Consider the following 21,399-nt stretch of genomic DNA (forward strand, 5'->3'; position numbering starts at 1 on the left):
TATTTTAGTCCTGAGGATAACCTTGGTGGTGGCTATTTCAGTCTCATAATTTGGAATATGAAACAGTGGAGGCCCAGACAACTTAAGTGGCTTGCAAGAGAACACGTGGATAGTAAAGTGAAGAAACAGACCGGAATGACTACTTCACCACTGTATGCACATTGCTTAGGATGCCTGGCACATAGGAAATGCTCACTAAATATTTGTCCAATTAATAGCTGAGTGAACCCCAGGCTTCTGATTCCTTGTAGCAATCGTTCCACTGTACCGTATAAACTAAGGGAGATTTAATTAAAAAAGAGTGTCTTTGAGCAAGCAGGACCTGGTTGTACCTGTACAATGTCAAAGGATAAAGATGATCACAATATAGGTAGATTTCCCTAGAAATATAATCTCATCTTCCATGGTATGTTTGTTTTCTAAGGCTGTTATCACAAAGTGCCAAAGACTGGTTGGCTTAACCAACAGAAATTTATTTTCTCAAAGTTATGGAGACTAGAAGTAAAAAGTTAAGGTGTTAGTCGAGTTGATTTCTTCTGAGAGCCATAATGGAAGGATCTGTTCCTTGCTTCTACCCTTGGCTTATAGACGGCTATCTTCTCCCTGTGTCTATACATCATTTTCCCTTTGTCTGTGTTCATTTTCCCCCTTCTTATAAGGACACTCAATATTCATATTGGATTAAGGCCCCACCTATTGACCTCATTTTAATTTGATTACTATTTGAATATTATATATCCAAATACGGTTAGATTCTAAGGCACTGAAGCTTAGGACTTCATCATTTGAAACTTTGGTGGGGGGACATAATTCATAAAACATGGAGACCAACTTTTCCATCACACAGCATAATAAACCCTCAACCCCATTTTCCACATCAGCCAAGGTGATGTTAATAGAGCTCCCAGTTTATAGTTCAGTTCAGTTCAGTCATTCAGTCGTGTCCGACTCTTTGCAACCCCATGAATCGCAGCATGCCAGTCCTCCCTGTGCATCACCGACTCCCGGAGTTCATTCAGACTCACGTCCATCGAGTCAGTGATGCCATCCAGCCATCTCATCTTCTGTCGTCCCCTTCTCCTGCCCCCAATCCCTCCCAGCATCAAAGTCTTTACCAGTGAGTCAACTCTTCCCATGAGGTGGCCAAAGTACTGGAGTTTCAGCTTTAGCATCATTCCTTCCAAAGAAATCCCAGGGCTGATCTCCTTCAGAATAGACTGGTTGGATCTCCTTGCAGTCCAAGGGACTCTCAAGAGTCTTCTCCAACACCATCAATTGATGCTCCAAAAGCATCAATTCTTTGGTGCTCAGGCTTCTTCACAGTCCAACTCTCACATCCATACATGACCACTGGAAAAACCATAGCCTTGACTAGACGGACCTTAGTCGGCAAAGTTATGTCTCTGCTTTTGAAAATGCTATCTCTGTTGGTCATAACTTTCCTTCCAAGGAGTAAGTGTCTTTTAATTTCATGGCTGCAATCACCATCTGCAGTGATTTTGGAGCCCCCCAAAATAAAGTCTGACACTGTTTCCACTGTTTCCCCATATATTTCCCATGAAGTGATGGGACCAGATGCCATGATCTTCGTTTTCTGAATGTTGAACTTTAAGTCAACTTTTCACTCTCCTCTTTCACTTTCATCAAGAGGCTTTTGAGTTCCTCTTCACTTTCTGCCATAAGGGTGGTGTCATCTGCATATCTGAGATTATTGATATTTCTCCCAGCAACCTTGATTCCAGCTTGTGTTTCTTCCAGTCCAGCGTTTCTCATGATGTACTCTGCATAGAAGTTAAATAAGCAGGGTGACAATATACAGCCTTGACGCACTCCTTTTCCTATTTGGAACCAGTCTGTTGTTCCATGTCCAGTACTAACTGTTGCTTCCTGGCCTGCATACAGATTTCTCAAGAGGCAGGTCAGGTGGTCTGTTATCCCCATCTCTTTCAGAATTTTCCACAGTTTATTGTGATCCACACAGTCAAAGGCTTTGGCATAGTCAATAAAGCAGAAATAGATGTTTTTCTGGAACTCTCTTGCTTTTTCGATGATCCAGGCAGATGTTGGCAATTTGATCTCTGGTTCCTCTGCCTTTTCTAAAACCAGCTTGAACATCAGGAAGTTCATGGATCACATATTGCTGAACCTAGCTTGGAGAACTTTGAGCATTACTTTACTAGCATGTGAGATGAGTGCAATTGTGCAGTAGTTTGAGCATTCTGTGGCATTGCCTTTCTTTGGGATTGGAATGAAAACTGACCTTTTCCAGTCCTATGGCCACTGCTGAGTTTTCCAAATTTGCTGGCATATTGAGTGCAGCACTTTCACAGCATCATCTTTCAGCATTTGAAACAGCTCAACTGGAATGCCATCACCTCCACTAGCTTTGTTCATAGTGATGCTTTCTAAGGCCCGCTTGACTTCACATTCCAAGATGTCTGGTTCTAGATGAGTGATCACACCATCGTGATTATCTGGGTCGTGAAGATCCTTTTTGTACAGTTCTTCTGTGTATTCTTGCCATCTCTTCTTAATATCTTCTGCTTCTGTTAGGTCCATATCATTTTTGTCCTTTATTGTGCCCATCTTCTCATGAAATGTTCCCTTGATATCTCTAATTTTCTTGAAGAGATCTGTAGTCTTTCCCATTCTGTTCTTTTCCTCTATTTCTTTGCATTGATCACGGAAGAAGGCTTTCTTATCTCTTCTTGCTATTCTTTGGAACTCTGTATTCAGATGCTTATATCTTTCCTTTTCTCCTTGGCTTTTCACGTCTCTTCTTTTCACAGCTATTTGTAAGGCCTCCCCAGACAGCCATTTTGCTTTTTTGCATTTCTTTTCCATGGGGATGTTCTTGACCCTTGTCTCCTGTACAATGTCACGAACCTCATTCCATAGTTCATCAGGCACTCTATCTATCAGATCTAGGCCCTTAAATCTATTTCTCACTTCCACTGTATAATCGTAAGGGGTTTGATTTAGGTCATACCTGAATGGTCTAGAGGTTTTCCCTGCTTTCTTCAATTTAAGTCTGAATTTGGCAATAAGGAGTTCATGATCTGAGCCACAGTCAGCTCCTGGTCTTGTTTTTGTTGATTGTATAGAGCTTCTCCATCTTTTGCTGCAGAGAATATAATCAATCTGATTTTGGTGTTGACCATCTGGTGATGTCCATGTGTAGAGTCTTCTCTTGTGTTATTGGAAGAGGGTGTTTGCTATGACCAGTGCATTTTCTTGGCAAAACTCTATTAGTCTTTGCCCTGCTTCATTCCTCATTCCAAGGCCAAATTGCCTGTTACTCCAGGTGTTTCTTGACCTCCTACTTTTGCATTCCAGTGCCCTATAATGAAAAGGACATCTTTTTGGGGGTGTTAGTTCTAAAAGGTCTTGTAGGTCTTCATAGAACCGTTCAACTTCAGCTTCTTCAGCATTACTGGTTGGGGCATAGACTTGGATTACTGTGATATTGAATGGTTTGCCTTGGAAATGAACAGAGATCATTCTGTCATTTTTGAGATTGCATGCAAGTACTGCATTTTGGACTCTTCTGTTGACCATGATGGCTACTCCATTTCTTCTGAGGGATTCCTGCCTTCAGTAGTAGATATAATGGTCACCTGAGTTAAATTCACCCATTCCAGTCCATTTTAGTTTGCTGATTCCTAGAATGTCTACGTTCACTCTTGCCATCTCCTGTTTGACCACTTCCAATTTGCCTTGATTCATGGACCTGACATTCCAGGTTCCTATGCAATATTGCTCTTTATAGCATTGGACCTTACTTCTATCACCAGTCACATCCACAGCTGGCTATTGTTTTTGCTTTGGCTCCATCCCTTCATTCTTTCTGGAGTTATTTCTCCACTGACTTCCAGTAGCATATTGGGCACCTACTGACCTGGGGAGTTCCTCTTTCAGTATCCTATCATTTTGCCTTTTCATACTGTTCATGGGGTTCTCAAGGCAAGAATACTGAAGTGGTTTGCCATTCCCTTCTCCAGGGGACCACATTCTGTCAGACCTCTCCACTATGACCCGCCAGTCTTGGGTTGCCCCTCGGGCATGGCTTAGTTTCACTGAGTTCGACAAGGCTGTGGTGGCTGCCTGGGCGCAGGAGGGCCTAGAGGTCATCCCACGCTGAAGGTCAGGAAGGGCAGCAGGAGGAGATACCCCTTATCCAAGGTAAGGAACAGGGGCTGTGCTTTGCTGGAGCAGCCATCAAGAGATACCCCACGCCCAAAGTAAGAGAAACCCAAGTAATGGTAGGTGTTGCAAGAGGGCGTCAGAGGGCAGACACACTGAAACCATACTCACAGAAATCTAGTCAATCTAATCACAGTAGGACCACAGTTTATAGTTAATAAGAGTCAGTTCTTAGGCAGGTTGATAAGTCCGAGGTCCCCGAGGAGGAGAAAGGGGTCTAGGGCTCTCAAAGCGGAAATAGGGGTCTGGAATTCTCAAGGAGGTAGAAAGGACAAACATCTTTTTTTCTCTACATTCCTTAGTCCTAGTCACATAAAATGTTTTTTTTTTTTTTTTTTCTCTTTAAGCCAGGAACTGATGATTACACAACAAACAACTCAGTTTAAACTCCGTACTAAGGATTATGTAAAAACAATGTATCCTGCTTGAGGACAGTTTCTCCTTCCTGAAAACCTTCTGGCTAATCCTGTTATCTTAAAATGTAAATTATGGGAGTGGGTCTAGTAAGATTTTTACAACCTTGAGATATTCTTTTGATTTATTATAATAACTAGTTAAAAAGTATATAACTCTCTTAGTTAACACTAGTGAGGGGGACATTCTCCATCCCCCTTTTGATGTCTGTGTCAGAAGCTTTCTCTGTCCCTTTTTATACTTTAATAAAACTTTGCTATACAAAAGCTCTTGAGTGATCAAGCCTGGTCCTTGGTCCCGAAGTTAAATCTTCTTCGGAGTTCAGGAATCTGAAGCTGTTCACCTTAAGCTATCAGTTAAGCAGCCAATTTCCCAAAAGCCTCAAGGTTCTTCCCATGCATGTTCATTATCCTGGTGGAGCAGGAGGGTTGCCTCCCAGCATGTTCTCCTGTCAGCATGCTAAAATAAGAGCCATGGGGCATAGGCTGGCTGATTTTTTTTAAAGTACATGCTATTATAATTGTGAAACAATTGTGAAACAATACTTTCTTCTTTGGAAATTGGCTCTTTCCTCATCTTGTGAAGTGCTGCAAGAAGTGTGAAGGACTTTAATTATTTTTATCATGGTTATTATGTTGAACTGTTACTTAGAAGCATCCTGGGGTTGGAATTTATAAGGAGGCTCTGGAATGAGTGTCTACTGAGAGGACCCTGGGGAAAGCCAGTGAGGCTCTTTCCAGGGTTTCTGTGAAGATTCTTAGTAAGTAAAAGCATACACTTAAGAGGAAAGTACTTTTGTATTTAGAAATCATTTGAAAGAGATGGCTCTCCAAGATAGTACCAGGGGATTCCCAAGATTTGTCTTTAGTGGGCATCTGCTATTTGTGTTAAAGTGAGAGAGAAGCTCTTGCTCCTTGAAAAAAGTGCCACCTTACTCTATCAGAATGATACTCAGGAGCCATAGGCTTAGCTTTCTTGTCTCCACCATTGACCAAAATGTTGTGTCTACCTTAGAAAATCTTCTCAACCATGACCCTCAAAATTAGAAATGGTACTTCTTGGATTTATTCCTAGTTACCAAGGTGTGACTATTAAATATAGATTCCAGCAGGTGGAACAGGGGTATTTGGATCTTTAGATGGCAGTCTGATGCTTTTGGCCTGATTATTAGTAAGCACCTTCTGACTAAGTCACCTCATGGATTGTGTTGCTTAAATCAAGAGGTCATTTAATTTTTGTATTGCCGAGCTGAAGTTTCAGGCCATTTTCTTCTGTTGACTCATCAGACGTCAGAGACCAAGAAGCTGCTGTGTTCTTAAGAACGAAATATTAACAAATACTGGAAGTACTATTATTTGTCATGAGCAGTGTGTCACCACCAGAAAGTGTTACTAAAAGGTATGTGAGATATGGCTGCTTGCTGCTTAAAAGCCAATAAACAGGCCAGGTTTGTAGAAAGTAAAGTTTGCTCTTTTTCAGATTCTGGCAACTGGCAGTGGGGGTGGTGGACATCTGTCCAAAGGCCGACTGCCCCCACTGGCAACCAATGGGGCAAGAGCTTTTATAGACAGAAGTGAAGGGTGAGGGGAGTATACGCAGAACAGCACAGTCATCTCTGACAGTCATCTTCAAATTGGCATTGATGGTCTGACCAGCATCATGCTGGTTGTTTTAGATATAGTTATCTTCAATTCCAGGATCCATTTGTTTCCATTTCTTTGAGGCCAGTTGTCAGAATTGTGGCACCTTATGTCATGGCTAAAGTCTGGTCATCATGTAGTTAACCTCTCTACCTGGTGGGGATTTTGGTATCTATAATACAGCTCACAGGATATGGCTCAGAATATTATCTAAAACTCTTGAGAAGGAATTAAAGGTCTTTGACTATGCTTCAGTTCAGTCACTCAGTTGTGTCTGACTCTTTGTGACCCCATGGACTGTAGCACACCAGGCTTCCCTGTCCATCACCAACTCCCGGAGGTTACTCAGACTTATGTTCATCAAGTGAATGATGCCATCCAACCATCTCATCCTCTGTCGTACCCTTTTCCTCCCGCCTTCAGTCTTTCCCTGCATCAGGGTCTTTTCCAATGAGTCAGTTCTTCGCATCAAATGGCCAAAGTATGGAAGCTTCGGCTTCAGCATCAGTCGTTCTTATGAATATTCAGGACTGATTTCCTTTAGGATGGACTGGTTAGATCTCCCTGCAGTTCAAGCGACTCTCAAGAGTCTTCTTCAACACCAGAGTTGCTGCTGCTGCTGCTAAGTCACTTCAGTTGTATCCGACTCTGTGTGATCCCATAGACGGCAGCCCACCAGGCTCCCCCATCCCTGGGATTCTCCAGGCAAGAACACTGGAGTGGGTTGCCATTTCCTTCTCAAATGCATGAAAGTGAAAAGTCAAAGTGAAGTTGCTCAGTCATGTCCGACTCTTAGCTACTCCATAGACTGCAGCCTACCATGCTCCTCCATCCATGGGATTTTCCAGGCAAGAGTACTGGAGTCGGGTGCCATTGCCTTCTCCATACCTGAGTTAAAAAGCATTAATTCTTCAGCACTCAGCTTTCTTTTTAGTCCAACTCTCAGATCCATACATGACTACTGGAAAAATTATAGCTTTGACTAGATGGACCTTTGTTGGCAAAGTAATGTCTCTGCTTTTGAATATGCTGTCTAGGTTGTTCATAGCTTTTCTTCCAAGGAGCAAGCATCTTTTGATTTCATGGCTTCAGTCACCATCTGCAGTGATTTTGGAGCCCAGAAAAACAAAGTCTGACACTGTTTCCACTATTTCCCCATCTATTTCCCATGAAGTGATGGGACCAGATGCCATGATCTTAGTTTTCTGAATGTTGAGCTTTAAGCCAGCTTTTTCACTCTCCTATTTCACTTTCATCAAGAGGCTCTTTCGTTCCTCTTCACTTTCTGCCATAAGGGTGGTGTCATTTGCATATCTGACATTACTGACATTTCTCCCAGCAACCTTGATTACAGCTTGTGCTTCCTCCAGCCCAGCATTTCTCATGATGTACTCTGCATCAAGTTAAATAAGCAGGGTGACAATACACAGCCTTGACACACTCCTTTCTGGATTTGGAACCAGTCTGTTGTTCTATGTCCAGTTCTAACTGTTGCTTCTTGACCTCCATATAGATTTCTCAGAAGGCAGGTCAGGTGGTCTGGTATTCCCATCTTTTTAAGAATTTTCCACAGTTTGTTGTGATCCACACAGTCAAAGGCTTTGGCATAGTCAACGAAGCAGAAGTAGATGTTTTTCTGGAACTCTCTTGCTTTTTCTGTGATTCAATGGATGTTGGCAATTTGATCTCTAGTTCCTCTGCCTTTTCTAAATCCAGCTTGAACATGTGGAAGTTCTTGGTTCAACTCAGCAGTGGCCACAGGCCTGGAAATGGTCAGTTTTCATTCCAATCCCAAAGGCAATGCCAAAGAATGCTCGAACTACTGCACAATTGCACTCATCTCACATGCTAGTAAAGTAGTGCTCAAAATTCTCCAAGCCAGGCTTCAACAATGCATGAACCTGAACTTCCAGATGTTCAAGCTGGTTTTGGAAAAGGCAAAGGAACCAGAGATCAAATTGCCAACATCTGCCTGGATCATCGAAAAAGCAAGAGAGTTCCAGAAAAACATCTACTTCTGCTTTATTGACTATGCCAAAGCCTTTGACTGTGTGGATCACAATCAACTGTGGAAAATTCTGAAAGAGATGGGAATACCAGACCACCTAACCTGTCTCTTGAGAAATCTGTATGCAGGTCAGGAAGCAACAGTTAGAACTGGACATGGAACAACAGACTGGTTTCAAATAGGAAAAGGAGTACATCAAGTATTGTCACCCTGCTTATTTAACTTCTATGCAGAGTACATCATGAGAAGTGCTGGGCTGGAAGAAGCACAGGCTGGAATCAAGATTGCTGGGAGAAATATCAGTAACCTCAGATATGCAGATGACACCACCCTTACTGCTGAAAGTGAAGAGGAACTAAAAGCCTCTTGATGAAAGTGAAGGAGGAGAGCAAAAATGTTGGCTTAAAGTTCAACATTCAGAAAACTAAGATCATGGCATCTGGTCCCATCACTTCATGGGAAATAGATGGGGAAATAGTGGAAACAGTGTCAGACTTTGTTTTTCTGGGCTCCAAAATCACTGCAGATGGTGACTGCAGCCATGAAATTAAAAGATGCTTACTCCTTGGAAGAAAAGTTAAGACCAACCTGGATAGCATATTCAAAAGCAGAGACATTACTTTGCTAACAAAAGTCCGTCTAGTCAAGGCTATGGTTTTTCCAGTGGTCATGTATGGATATGAGAGTTGGACTGTGAAGAAAGCTGAGCGCCAGAGAATTGATGCTTTTGAACTGTGGTGTTGGAGAAGACTCTTGAGAGTCCCTTTGACTGCAAGAAGATCCAACCAGTCTATCCTAAAGGAGATCAGTCCTGGGTGTTCATTGAAGGACTGATGCTGAAGCTGAAACTCCAATACTTTGGCCACTTCGTGTGAAGAGTTGACTCATTGGAAAAGACCCTAATGCTAGGAAGGATTGGGGGCCGGATGAGAAGGGAACAACAGAGGATGAGATGGCTGGATGGCATCACCGACTCGATGGACATGGGTTTGGGTGGACTCCGGGAGTTGGTGATGGACAGGGAGGCCTGGCATGCTGCGATTCATGGGGTTGCAGAGTCGGAGATGACCGAGTGACTGAACTGAATTGAAGCTTGGCTTGGAGGATTTTGAGCATTAACTTTGCTGTCATGTGAGATGAGTGCAATTGTGTGGTAGTCTGAACATTCTTTGGCATTGCCTTTCTTTGGCTTGGGATGAAAACTGACCTAATGATTACCTTATTATTATTTGGTCTCCTTTGACTGTTGTCCTTTGTTTCTATGTGTTCTCATTTCTCTGATTAAACTTCTTTGACCAAAGTTTTCCACAGGCAAAAGGCAGGACATGTTCCATTTCAAAAGAACAAAGACAGCTGCAGAGTCAAGAATAAAAATACTTGGAAAAAGAATCCTAACTTGAGCGTGGAAATATTATAACATTCACTCTAATAGAGAAAAAAGTGGTTGTGGAGAATAGTTTTTTTTTTTCTTTTTCACAATTAGACATCAATAATAGTAACCAAATACCCTTAAATGACTGGAAAGTTATGTCAGTTCCCAGACCATTAAATCTTGAGTTATGGTTTGATGCACAGTTAAAACAGACAAAAATAATTGCCAAAATATTTATTATTAATTTTTTACACAGTCCAATTATTTTAACATGTCTCCAAGGTAGTATCAGTAGGGCTCAAAGGATTGTGGGCTGACAGGGCTTGTCAAAGGTCCTCAAGGGACTTGCCCTTCTGTCCACAAAACTTCCCTTTTCCCCACCCCCAAATGCTCTGTGATCTCTTGTTGGCTCTAGAGCAAGACAGATGTTTACAGGATCCTGAGCAGGTCCCTTCTCAGCTAAAATTAACAAAGGCAGTAATATTCTCAAGCTCATCCAAGACTGGGGGAAAGGAACTGAATGCTACAGACTACAGCAGACATGGTTTTAAAGTTTGAACTCTGGAGTTGTTTGAGAAACGCCTTGCTTTTTGCTTCATGATATTTTAAGTATTTATGGAATTAAATGGAAAAGAAATCTAATTCCAAGTCTTAAAGATAATTCTTCCAATTATGGGCTGAATTCAGAGACTTTTTCTGGAGAAGCCATTCTTCCTGCACTATTCAGGGGTTCTTGGAAAAATTCGGTCCCCTTGCAGAATCTGTGCTAATTATGCCACAAAAAGTGGGAGGCTATTTGGAGATAAATATTAACATAATTTAGGCCCAGGAAGAAATATCAACTTGAACATAAAAAATATCTGAGCTCTCTATAAGATGGATCAACAATAAAAAAGCTGACCCATTCTTTTGAATCTCAAATGGACACAATATTTTTGTTACTTCTGAAAGCAATGAATGAACGTGTTTCCCAAACAAAATTCCTTAAACAAATTAAATGGCTTTTATGTTTTTTAAAAATGCACACCAAATCTGCACCAAAGAGCAAAGACATCCTAAAGAACTATTTAAGGAAGAATAAAAGGCAGAAGTACAAAGCACATGAAAAAGTATAGATTAAAGATTTTGTAAAAAAGAGTTAGTCTAACACCAGAGTTTTCCCACAACCAGAGTCATTTGGTACTCAGTGATTCTCATTTTCCTTTGCTCGAAGCTTCGGCAGATGTCGGGATTTGGCAGCATCTCCTAAGGGCGGTACTGAGACCTCTGCTCTTGGATGTACTCGTAGAGCGGACTGGAGCGCACTGGGGCACTGGCAAACTGCCGCTTGCCAGCCTCCAGGACCTGCCGGCGGCCCTTGTCTTCCTCCCACACTTGGCGGCGGCTCTGCTGCACGTCGCGCTCTTGGCGACGCTTCTGCTCCTCCTGCTGCTGGCGGCGGAGCTGTTCTTCTTCCCGGAATTTCCTCTCCCGCTCCTGGCGGCGTCTCTGCTCTTCTTGCCTCAATTCTTGTTCCTGACGACGCCTCTTCTCCTCCCTAGCAAACTGCTCCTCCGCCCGGTACTGCTGGTCTAGCTGCTGCCGGCGCCTCAGCTCTTCCTGCTCCTCGCGGTGCAGCTGCTCTTCCTGCTCGAGGAACTTCCTGTCCTGCTCCTGGACGCGGCGCTTTTCTTCCTCTCGCTCGCGCTGGAGGCTCTGCCCTTCCTCGAGGAATTTCCTGTCTCTCTGCCTCTGACGTCGCTGTTCTTCCTCTTGCTCGGCGCGCCTCAGCTGTTCCTCCTGGGAGAAGACCCCCTCAAGTTCCTGACGGCGCAGCTGCTGTTCCTCCCTTTCTCGCAGGAGGTGTTCTTTCTCATGGAACTTCCTGTCGCGCTCCTGGCGGCGGAGCTGTTCTTCGCTTTCTTTCAGGAGCTGTTCCTCCTCACGGAACTTTCTGTCGCGTTCCTGGCGGCGCAGCTGTTCTTCCCTTTCCTGCAGGAGCTGTTCCTCCTCACGGAACTTTCTGTCGCGCTCCTGGCGGCGCAGCTGTTCTTCCCTTTCCTGCAGGAGCTGTTCCTCCTCACGGAACTTTCTGTCGCGTTCCTGGCGGCGCAGCTGTTCTTCCCTTTCCTGCAGGAGCTGTTCCTCCTCATGGAACTTTCTGTCGCGTTCCTGGCGAAGTTGTGGCTCGCGCTCCTGGCGGCGCAGCTTTTCTCTTTCTTGCAGGAGCTGTTCCTCCTCACGGAACTTTCTGTCGCGTTCCTGGCGGCGCAGCTGTTCTTCTCTTTCTTGCAGGAGCTGTTCCTCCTCATGGAACTTTCTATCGCGCTTCTGGCGAAGCTGCGGCTCGCCCTCCTGGAGGCGCAGCTGTTCTTCCCTTTCTCGCAGGAGCTGTTCTTCGCGGAATTTTCTATTTCGTTCTTGGCGTAGCTGTTGCTCGCGTTCCAGGAGGCGCAGCTGCTGTTCCTCTTCGCGGAACTTTCTGTCGCGTTCCTGGCGGCGCAGCTGTTCTTCCCTTTCCTGCAGGAGCTGTTCCTCCTCACGGAACTTTCTGTCGCGTTCTTGGCGGCGCAGCTGTTCTTCCCTTTCCTGCAGGAGCTGTTCCTCCTCACGGAACTTTCTGTCGCGTTCTTGGCGGCGCAGCTGTTCTTCCCTTTCCTGCAGGAGCTGCTCTTCCTCACGGAATTTTCTGTCTCGTTCCTGGCGGCTCAGTTCTTCGCGGAATTTTCTATCTCGCTCCTGGCGTAGCTGTTGCTCGCGTTCAAGGCGGCGCAGCTGCTGTTCCTCTTCCCGGAACTTTCTGTCTTCTTCCAGATAGCGTATTTTCTCCTCTCTTTGCCCTTTCAGCAGCTGTTCTTCCTCTCGGAATTTCCTGTCTCGCCTTTCGGTTTCCTTCTGCTGCTCTCGCTCCAGCAGTTGTTCAGCTGGAAATTGGCTGTCACGCTTTTGCCGGCTCCTCCACTCTTGCTCGCGTTCTCTTTTCTCTTCTTGTTCATCCTGCAGGGGGCGCAGATCCTGCTGGAATTGACTCTCCCGCACCCAGGAATCATCCAGTTGCCGGCTCTTTTCTTTGTTCTCTCGGTGTTTGGAGTAAACCCTGCTATTACGAACTTCGTTTTGGTGCTGATCATCATCCCGGAATTGCCTCTTCCTGTCCAAGCGCTGCAGCTCCTCCTCCTCTAGCTGTCTCTCGAGCTCCTGGCGCCTCCTCTTCTCACATTCCTCTCTCTGCAGCTGCTGCTCCTTTCTGTGCAGTCGCTCTTCCTCCCGCAGCAGCTCCTCTTCCCGATATTGTCTTTCCCGCTCTTGGCGCCTCTTCTCCCTCTGCAGCTGCTCCTCTTCCCGCTGCAGCTCCACCTTCTCTAGATACTGTCTCTTCTCGCGATCCTCTCTCAGCAGCTGCTTCTCTCTCTGCAATCGGTCTTCCTCCTGCTGCAGCTCCTCCTCGAGATACTTCCTCTCGCGCACCTGGCGCCTCTTCTCGCGGTCCTCTCTCTGCAGCTGCTCCTTCTCTCTCTGCAGTCGCTCTTCCTGCCGCTGCAGCTCCTCCTTCTCGAGATACTGCCTCTCACGCTCCTGGCGCCTTTTCTCTCGTTCCTCTCTCTGCAACTGCTCCTCTTCCTGCAGCTCCACTTTCTCTAGATACTGCCTCTCGCGCTCCTGGCGCCTCTTCTCGCGTTCCTCCCTCAGCAGCTGCTCCTCTTCCTGCAGTCGCTCTTCCTGCCGCTGCAGCTCCTTCTCGAGGTACTGCCTCTCGCGCTCCTGGCGCCTCTTCTCGCGTTCCTGTCTCTGCAGCTGCTCCTCCTCCTGCAGCTCCACTTTCTCTAGATATTGCCTCTCGCGCTCCTGGCGCCTCTTCTCGCGTTCCTGTCTCTGCAGCTGCTCTTCCTCCTGCAGCTCCACTTTCTCTAGATATTGCTTCTCGCGCTCCTGGCGTCTCTTCTCGCGTTCCTGTCTCTGCAGCTGCTCCTTCTCCTGAAGCTCCACTTTCTCTAGATATTGCTTCTCGCGCTCCTGGCGCCTCTTCTCGCGTTCCTGTCTCTGCAGCTGCTCCTCCTCCTGCAGCTCCACTTTCTCTAGATATTGCCTCTCGCGCTCCTGGCGCCTCTTCTCGCGTTCCTCTCTCTGCAGCTGCTCCTCCTCCTGCAGCTCCACTTTCTCTAGATATTGCCTCTCGCGCTCCTGGCGCCTCTTCTCGCGTTCCTCTCTCTGCAGCTCCTCCTCCTCCCGCAGCTCCACTTTCTCTAGATACTGCTTCTCGCGCTCCTGGCGCCTCTTCTCGCGTTCCTCTCTCTGCAACTGCTCCTCCTCCCACAGCTCCACTTTCTCTAGGTATTGCTTCTCACGCTCCTGGCGCCTCCTCTTCTCGCGTTCCTCTCTCTGCAGCTGCTCCTCCTCCCGCTGTAGTCGCTCTTCCTCTCTCTGCAGCTCCACTTCCCGATACTGCCTTTCTCGTTCCTGGCGCCTCTTCTCCCGCTGCAGCTTCTCCTCTTTAAGCCGGAGCTGCTCTTCCTCCCTCACCTGCTCCTGTTGAGCTGGCTTGGCGTACAGTGTGTAGCGGCGTCTCTGGCTTTCCTCCTCTAGTTGCCACCTCCAGTTTTGGTCGTAGCGTTGCTCTTGCTTGAGTCGTTGCCTCCCCTGGTCTTCTTGAAGGCTCTGCACCTCCTCGCGGATCTGCTGCTCCTGCTGTCTCTCAAGCAGCTCCTGCTCCTGGCGGCGGCTCTGCTGCTCTTGCCTGTGGGGCCTGGAGTAGACTTTGCGCTGACGGGCGTCGGCCTCGCTTTCTAGCTGCCACTGACACCTCGAGGTGCGGCTCTCGCCCCGCTCACTGATCTCTTCCTGCGTCGCCTCATCCTGCTCTTGCCTTAGCTGCTGCTCCCGTCTTTCCTGCTCCTTGCGCCGCAGCTCCTGCTCCCGCCTCTCCTGCTCCAAGAGCCGCTCCTCGAGCCCGCGCTTCTGCTTTTGCAGTTGCTGCTCTTCCTCCAGACGCTCCCTCTGGAGCTCCTGAGTCTCCCGCTTTTGGAGCTGCACTTCTTCCTGGCGCTCGCGCAGCTCTCCTCTTTGCCGCTGTTGCTGTTCCACCTGGAGGCGCTGTCGCTCCCGTTGCTCCTGCCTCTCGAACCTTTGCTCTCGGTTCAGAAGCTCCTCCAGCTCCCGACCCTTGGGCCTTTGCTGCAGCTCTTCCTCCCCACCATACTCTTCTTGTTCTCGCCTTTGCAGCCTCTGCTCACGTCTTACTTGCTTCTCCCTCAGCTCCTCTTCCTCAGCGAGCTCCTCCAGTTCCTGCCTCTTCAGCCTGCGTTCTTCTAGTTGTCTGTCCTGGGGCTCGAATCTCCTTTGGTCTTCCCTCCTGCGATCTTGTAACGGGTTTGCCTTTCTCTCACACTTGGCTTCTTTCTCATTTAGCCCCGAGGCCTGGCCGAGAGCATAATAACAAGCTGCAGCCACTTTGAAAACGATTGCGAGGAATTCATGGAAATCGATTAGCCCGTCACGGTCGCGATCCTGAAGTTCCAGGACTAGGTCTACAGTTTCTGGGTCGTGTGGTTTCTGAAAAAGAAATAAAAACTTTTACAATGTGCTATTTACAGGTAGTAAACTTCCACACACACACTGTATATTTTATAATATGTTGGTACTCAAAAGACATTAAGAACAATTAGAGAAACAGTTGTATGGAGTCTTGTACGCATGTAAAAGGTGAACAACCTAATTTTAAAGCACACATTCGTTGGAAATTTTTGCATCTTATTTAATGCTGATCAAAAGAAAACAAGTTATAGCTGGGTAAATAAGAATGAATTCATCCTCAAGAGAGAAAGCAGTGGAAATTTATGAAGATTTGCAGCAGCCATTTCTGTCTGAAATAGCCAGTATGCTGATTTGATTTTTATCCCATGTTTGAAAACAGAACAAAACATTTGCAGAAATGCCATTTTACTAGAGAAGAGCCTGATTAAATAATTATGTAACTAATTAATTACCTTCAGGCTCAGACATAAATGGGGAATATGGTGTAGAACTGTCATGGCAATAAATGAATATAAAGTCACCATTCCTTGCTCTGGTCTCTCCTGAGAAGAAATTTCATAGCTCTAAATCAGTAGAGAAATTTCCTTTTCTTGTTATTTCTTACCCGAAGGATTTCTCCAAATTCCCTCTCAAGGAGATTCTTCAGGTCTTTCTTGCTTAGTGTTGTCCCATCACAATCATGTGAGGCATATTGATTGAAAATTTTAGTGATATTAAAGATGCTTCTCAGAAGTGGAGACATTTTTTCTTCCTTCAAGTTCCAGTAAACCTAGAACAATAAAATTGGATTCAGAGTCAAACTCTGTTTCTGATCTTGGGGAGGCTTTCTCCACAGTTTCAGGCAGATCCCTAAGTAATTTGACTTTACCAAAGTATTTTCAACTGGGACTTTCAAAGCATTTTATCTTTGAATATGGCTCAGTTGGTAAAGAGTCTGCCTGCAACACAGGAGACCCTGGTTCTATCCCTGGGTGGGGAAGATCCCCTGGAGAAGGAAATGGCAACCCATTCCACTACTCTTGCCTGGAGAATTACATGGAAAAGGAGCCGGGCAGGCTACAGTCCATGGGATCACAAGGCTTCGGACACAACTAACTGACGTTCACTTTCATGTAGTGCTTATAAAAGGGAAGAGATCCTGAAAAATTTCAAGTCAGGGATGCATCTCAGGCTATCCTGTAGTTAGTTTTTGGTTTTCTACCCAGTTTGTATTATCCATATCCTTTCTCTTTCTTCCTATTCCCTAGTGTTTTTCAAATCAGACAGTGAAGATTGTAGATATTTAGATTTGATAGGTTACTACTGATAAGAATTTTTCTCTAAAATTGAGCAAAGAGGATAGGTGATAACCAAAAAGTGAAGGATCTTAAAATGGATAAAGTGAAGTTGCTCAGTCATGTCTGACTCTTTGCGACCCCATGAACTGTAGCCTACCAGGCTCCTCAGTCCATGGAATTTTCCAGGCAAGAGTACTGGAGTGGGTTGCCATTTCCTTCTCCAGGGGATCTTCCCAACCCAGGGATCAAATCCTGGTCTCTCGCACTGCAGGCAGACATTTTACCATCTGAGCCACCAGGGAAGCCTGTAAATTGCCTGTGCCATGCAGTGCTGTCTAAAATGGATAAGTAAACCTAATTGTAGCAGCAAAACATCTGGTGGTAACTGGAACAATAAAAAGGGCATGTGGGTTATTTCCTAACTGTATATAGTCCTTTAGAAATCTAGAAGTATAATTCGTAAGTCACCAGCTCTTAAGTACTACTTCCTAGTCAAAGGTGGTATTGTAATATTTATATATATCAATTCAGAAAACAAAGTTCATGTTATTAGCCTTAATTCTTATGTATTACAAGTATTCAATCATTGTAAGTTTCTGTTAGGTGCTTTCTGACTGGCTGCCAGATTTGGTGAGTCAGACTGAACCTGGAAAGCTGGCTTCTTTAGTTGCTTCTCAACTTCAATACCTCAGGTGCCATAACCACATGAACATAGTCCATATTGGGTAGAAGCAATAAATAAAAGAGAACTGAGGGCTGGCAAACTTTTTTTAGGAAGATGAGCCACATCAGTCATATATGACCATCCTCCAACTCCGACGTCCGAACAAACTTATAGAGTTAAGTGCTCTATAGAGAGATGACATGGAGTTAGTAGGAATTAGGTATATCTGTTGGAGAAGGCAACAGCAACCCACTCCAGTACTCTTGCCTGGAAAATCCCATGGACGGAGGAGCCTGGTAGGCTGCAGTCCATGGGGTCGCTAAGAGTCAGGCATGACTGAGCGACTTCACTTTCACTTTTCACTTTCATGCATTAGAGAAGGAAATGGCAACCCACTCCAGTGTTCTTGCCTGGAGAATCCCAGGGATGGGGGAGCCTGGTGGGCTGCCGTCTATGGGGTCACACAGAGTCGGACACAACCGAAGTGACTTAGCAGCAGCAGCAGCAGCAGGTATATCTGTAAGATACTGATGCCATCTGTCACATAGACCCTCCTTAACCACTGCCCCCCAACATCTACAACAGCTGGAAAATGAAGAATCATACGGAAGAACATGATCCCACCGAATGGGACTTACCCACTTCACCAGAGGAAGAGGTCAAGTGCTCGCTGACACTGCTGGCAGGTGTACTGAACAGCTGGGAGCTGGGCCTTTTATAGAGGTTTTAATTGTGCCCCGAAGAGCAACTTAGAAAGGAGACACCCACTCTGTGGGATGGCCTGATTCATTCCTAAACAAGCCCAGCTCCACCTCTGTCTCCACGAATGACTTGTTTATCTTGCTGTTTGCTCACGTAGCTCTTTGGCACGAGGTTCACAGACCATTCCTCTTGACAGAGTACTGGCTCCACCTAACATGAAAGGATAGAATATTTGGCAGAATCTCTAATTTTTCTTAACTGTTAAAATTAAATAAAGAAATTCATGTTCAGAATCTTAGTTAATTGGAATTTCATTACAAAGTAGTGACCTGTAAACCATTTACTTTATAAAAGATATAAATTCTAGGCTGAGGTTAAACAAAAATTTTGGCATAAACTAATGAGACCCAGATGATTTCTTTCCGGGATATGACAGTCCATGGGACTGCCTGAGGCCATTCTAGGTCAACAAGAGTTTTTAAGGAACTAGTTTTAATTTCTTCTCTAAAAATGCTGGTGGGAAAACATTTGCATCTATATTCTTTGGTCTTATGATTTTCCTACAGATTGGAGATCATGTCCTTAATAAATAATTTTGAAGGGTACTTAAAAATATGTTTTCATCAAATTGTTCATAAGAGAACTTGAAATCTGTGAAATTTTATTATTAGTGATATTCTATCTAAATGAAATTTGCTCATTTCTGTTCTCATTAGCATACTGATGCACCTGGAGGAAAAGAGCTGGTGTAATGCATTATTGCAGATATAATCATCTTGTTCAGCCCCAGTTACTGATGATTATGACACCTAAACACTTGAGTCTGGTTCTCGTGGAAGCACATTAAGGTAATCAGTCATTCTGACCCATTATGTCTGTCAGGGCTTTCTCAACTCTGGCGATTATTTGCACATGTCAGCATTATTTTATTGTAAGAACCTGAATTTTATCCCTGGTTGATTCTCACCCTTACATTTCAGCCAGTATGAAACTTTGGTTTGTAAAAGGTTCATGGAGACTATTAAATGATTCAGTGGTTTTTGGCATTTCTCTCTCTTCCTTTGTCCAACAGAGGCAAGTATAGGTTTTCTGAATTTTGATGAGATTTTGTAGGATCCTCCAATGGAATATGAAGATTTGGGACCTAAGTCCTGATGGCTGTATTTTAATGTTCAAGTTGGTCTGAATGATAGTGATCTTGAATTCCATTCGTCCCTTCCCTTGTTGCTATCCTGGAAGTGGGGTGAGGAGGAAAGTGGAATTGATTGGCAATGGGAAGACAATTGTAAGCCTGGCTCAATTCTTCATCCTTAAGGACATCAGCTTCAATGTCTGTGATCTAAGGGTTCTCTTAGAACTGTCACCATTTCTTGAACTCAGCAAACTTGATGTAGCAGCTCCTTAGTGAAGAATTAAGATATCTCTTTCTGACTTCTATTTAGGGTTTTATAGAGTTCTCTTTGGAGAAGGCAGTGGCACCTCACTCCAGTACTCTTGCCTGGGAAATCCCATGGACAGAGGAGCCTGGTAGGCTACAGTCCATGGGGCCGCTAAGAGTCGGACACAACTGAGCCACTTCACTTTCACTTTTCACTTTCATGCATTGGAGAAGGAAATGGCAACCCACTCCAGTGTTCTTGCCTGGAGAATCCCAGGGACAGAGGAGCCTGGTGGGCTTCTGTCTATGGGGTTGCAGAGTCGGGCACGACTGACGCGACTTAGCAGCAGCAGCAGCAGCAGCAGCAGCAGCAGCAGCAGAGTTCTCTTGATCTTTGAATTCTAAGATGGAATCATCATGACCACTATATACACTGTAACCACAAACCATCACAGAACCTCTATATCTCACAGAGGGTAATAGCCGTTTTTATAGGTGTCTTTCAAGTAATTCCCTCGACAAACCTTGCCTTATGTCTGATTCTGTTTTTATCTGCCTGTGTGATCTGTTACAGGACCTCAGCCCAGGTGGTGGGATGCATTTGTATAATTTCATTACACTCCTATAGTCAATACACACAAAAAAGGACTGGACATTTATTAGGTTCTAAGAGAATAAAGGGGACATATTAATAATCTAGTGGATCTTCCCTATAGCTCAGACGGTAAAGAATCTGCTTGCAATGCAAGAGACCCGGGTTTGATCCATGGGTCAGGAAGATCCTCTGGAGAAGGGAATGGCAATCCACTTCAGTATTCTTGCCTGGAGAATCCCATAAGCAGAGGAGCCTGGTGGGTTATCGTCTGTGGGGTTGCAAAAAGTTGGACATGACTGAGCAACTCACACGTCAATCATCTAAAATAGTTGAACAAGCAGAAACAAATATAGAAGCAAACCCAAAGGGAAGATGCTTCTGAACATCCTTGAGAAAGTTGCTGCAATTGCATTCACAGTAACAGAAAAAACCCTTCACCATTCTGTATGACTCTAAACCTTAAATTCAGTGGTGGCTCTCTTCAGTTCAGTTCAGTTGCTCAATCATGTCCGACTCCTTGCGACCCCATGGACCATAGCTCACCAGGCTCCTCTGTCCATGGGATTCTCCAGGAAAGCATACTGGAGTGGATTGCCATTCCCTTCTCAGTTCAGTGGCTCTCTTACCCAGTTTGTTTTAAGTCAGTACAATGTGAGAGAAAATATTTAAAAACCTGAACACCTAAGAGAACACCTAAGAGAACTAGCCTCTCTTCCTTGCTGTTCTCAGTCCATTATCAGAAACACTGTTCCGTTCAGTTCAGTCGCTCAGTCGTGTCTGACTCTTTGTGACCCCATGAATTGCAGCACACCAGGCCTCCCTGTCCATCACCAACTCCCGGAGTTCACTCAGACTCAGGTCCATCGAGTCAGTGATGTCATCCAGCCATCTCATCCTCTGTCGTCCCCTTCTCCTCCTGCCCCCAATCCCTCCCAGCATCAGCGTCTTTTCCAATGAGTCAACTCTTCGCATGAGGTGGCCAAAGTACTGGAGTTTCAGCTTCAGCATCATTCCCTCCAAAGAAATCCCAGGGTTGATCTCCTTCAAAATGGAGTGGTTGGATCTCCTTGCAGTCCAAGGGACTCTCAAGAGTCTTCTCCAACACCACAGTTCAAAAGCATTAGTTCTTCAGTGCTCAGCTTTCTTCACAGTCCAACTCTCATATCCATACATGACCACTGGAAAAACCGTAGCCTTGACTAGACGAACCTTTGTTGGCAAAGTAATGTCTCTGATTTTCAATATGCTATCTAGGTTGGTCATAACTTTTCTTCCAAGGACTAAGCGTCTTTTAATTTCATGGCTGCAGTCACCATCTGCAGTGATTTTGGAGCCCCCAAAAATAAAGTCAGACACTGTTTCCACTGTAAGCAGGTTCAAATGCTAAACTTTAAAATTAGATTTGATATTCTCCTAATGAAATAATCCTCATTGTTATATAATGTTCTTGTATTTAAGAGTATCATTAGTTTACAATATTATTTTAAAAGGACCTCCTGACATAATGCTTAGATAGGAAATTATTTTCTTTGCTTTCTTGTTCCTTAAAATGTTGGTAAATGTCAGAGAATGTAGAAAATTATCAATTCCTAACTTATTCATTCATTTTATTTTTGAAGACCAACTTGGAATCCT

General features: G+C 44.9%; 1 protein-coding gene across 1 annotated transcript in view; it reads right to left on the bottom strand.

Moving 5' to 3' along the window:
• Nucleotides 1-9,856: 9,856 nt before the first annotated feature.
• LOC101120969 (trichohyalin) overlaps nt 9,857-21,399 on the bottom strand; it is a 49,946-nt gene continuing 38,403 nt past the window's right edge. Inside the window, exons 4-5 of the mRNA XM_060396929.1 lie at nt 15,753-15,917; nt 9,857-15,166 (exon numbers count right to left, since the gene is read on the bottom strand). Of these exons, the coding sequence (XP_060252912.1) occupies nt 10,883-15,166; nt 15,753-15,917 (4,449 nt within the window). The 3' untranslated portion in view covers nt 9,857-10,882. The remainder of the gene's footprint in view (nt 15,167-15,752; nt 15,918-21,399) is intronic.

This window comes from Ovis aries, chromosome 1, assembly GCF_016772045.2.
Source record: "Ovis aries strain OAR_USU_Benz2616 breed Rambouillet chromosome 1, ARS-UI_Ramb_v3.0, whole genome shotgun sequence".
Taxonomy (NCBI): Eukaryota; Metazoa; Chordata; class Mammalia; order Artiodactyla; family Bovidae; genus Ovis; species Ovis aries.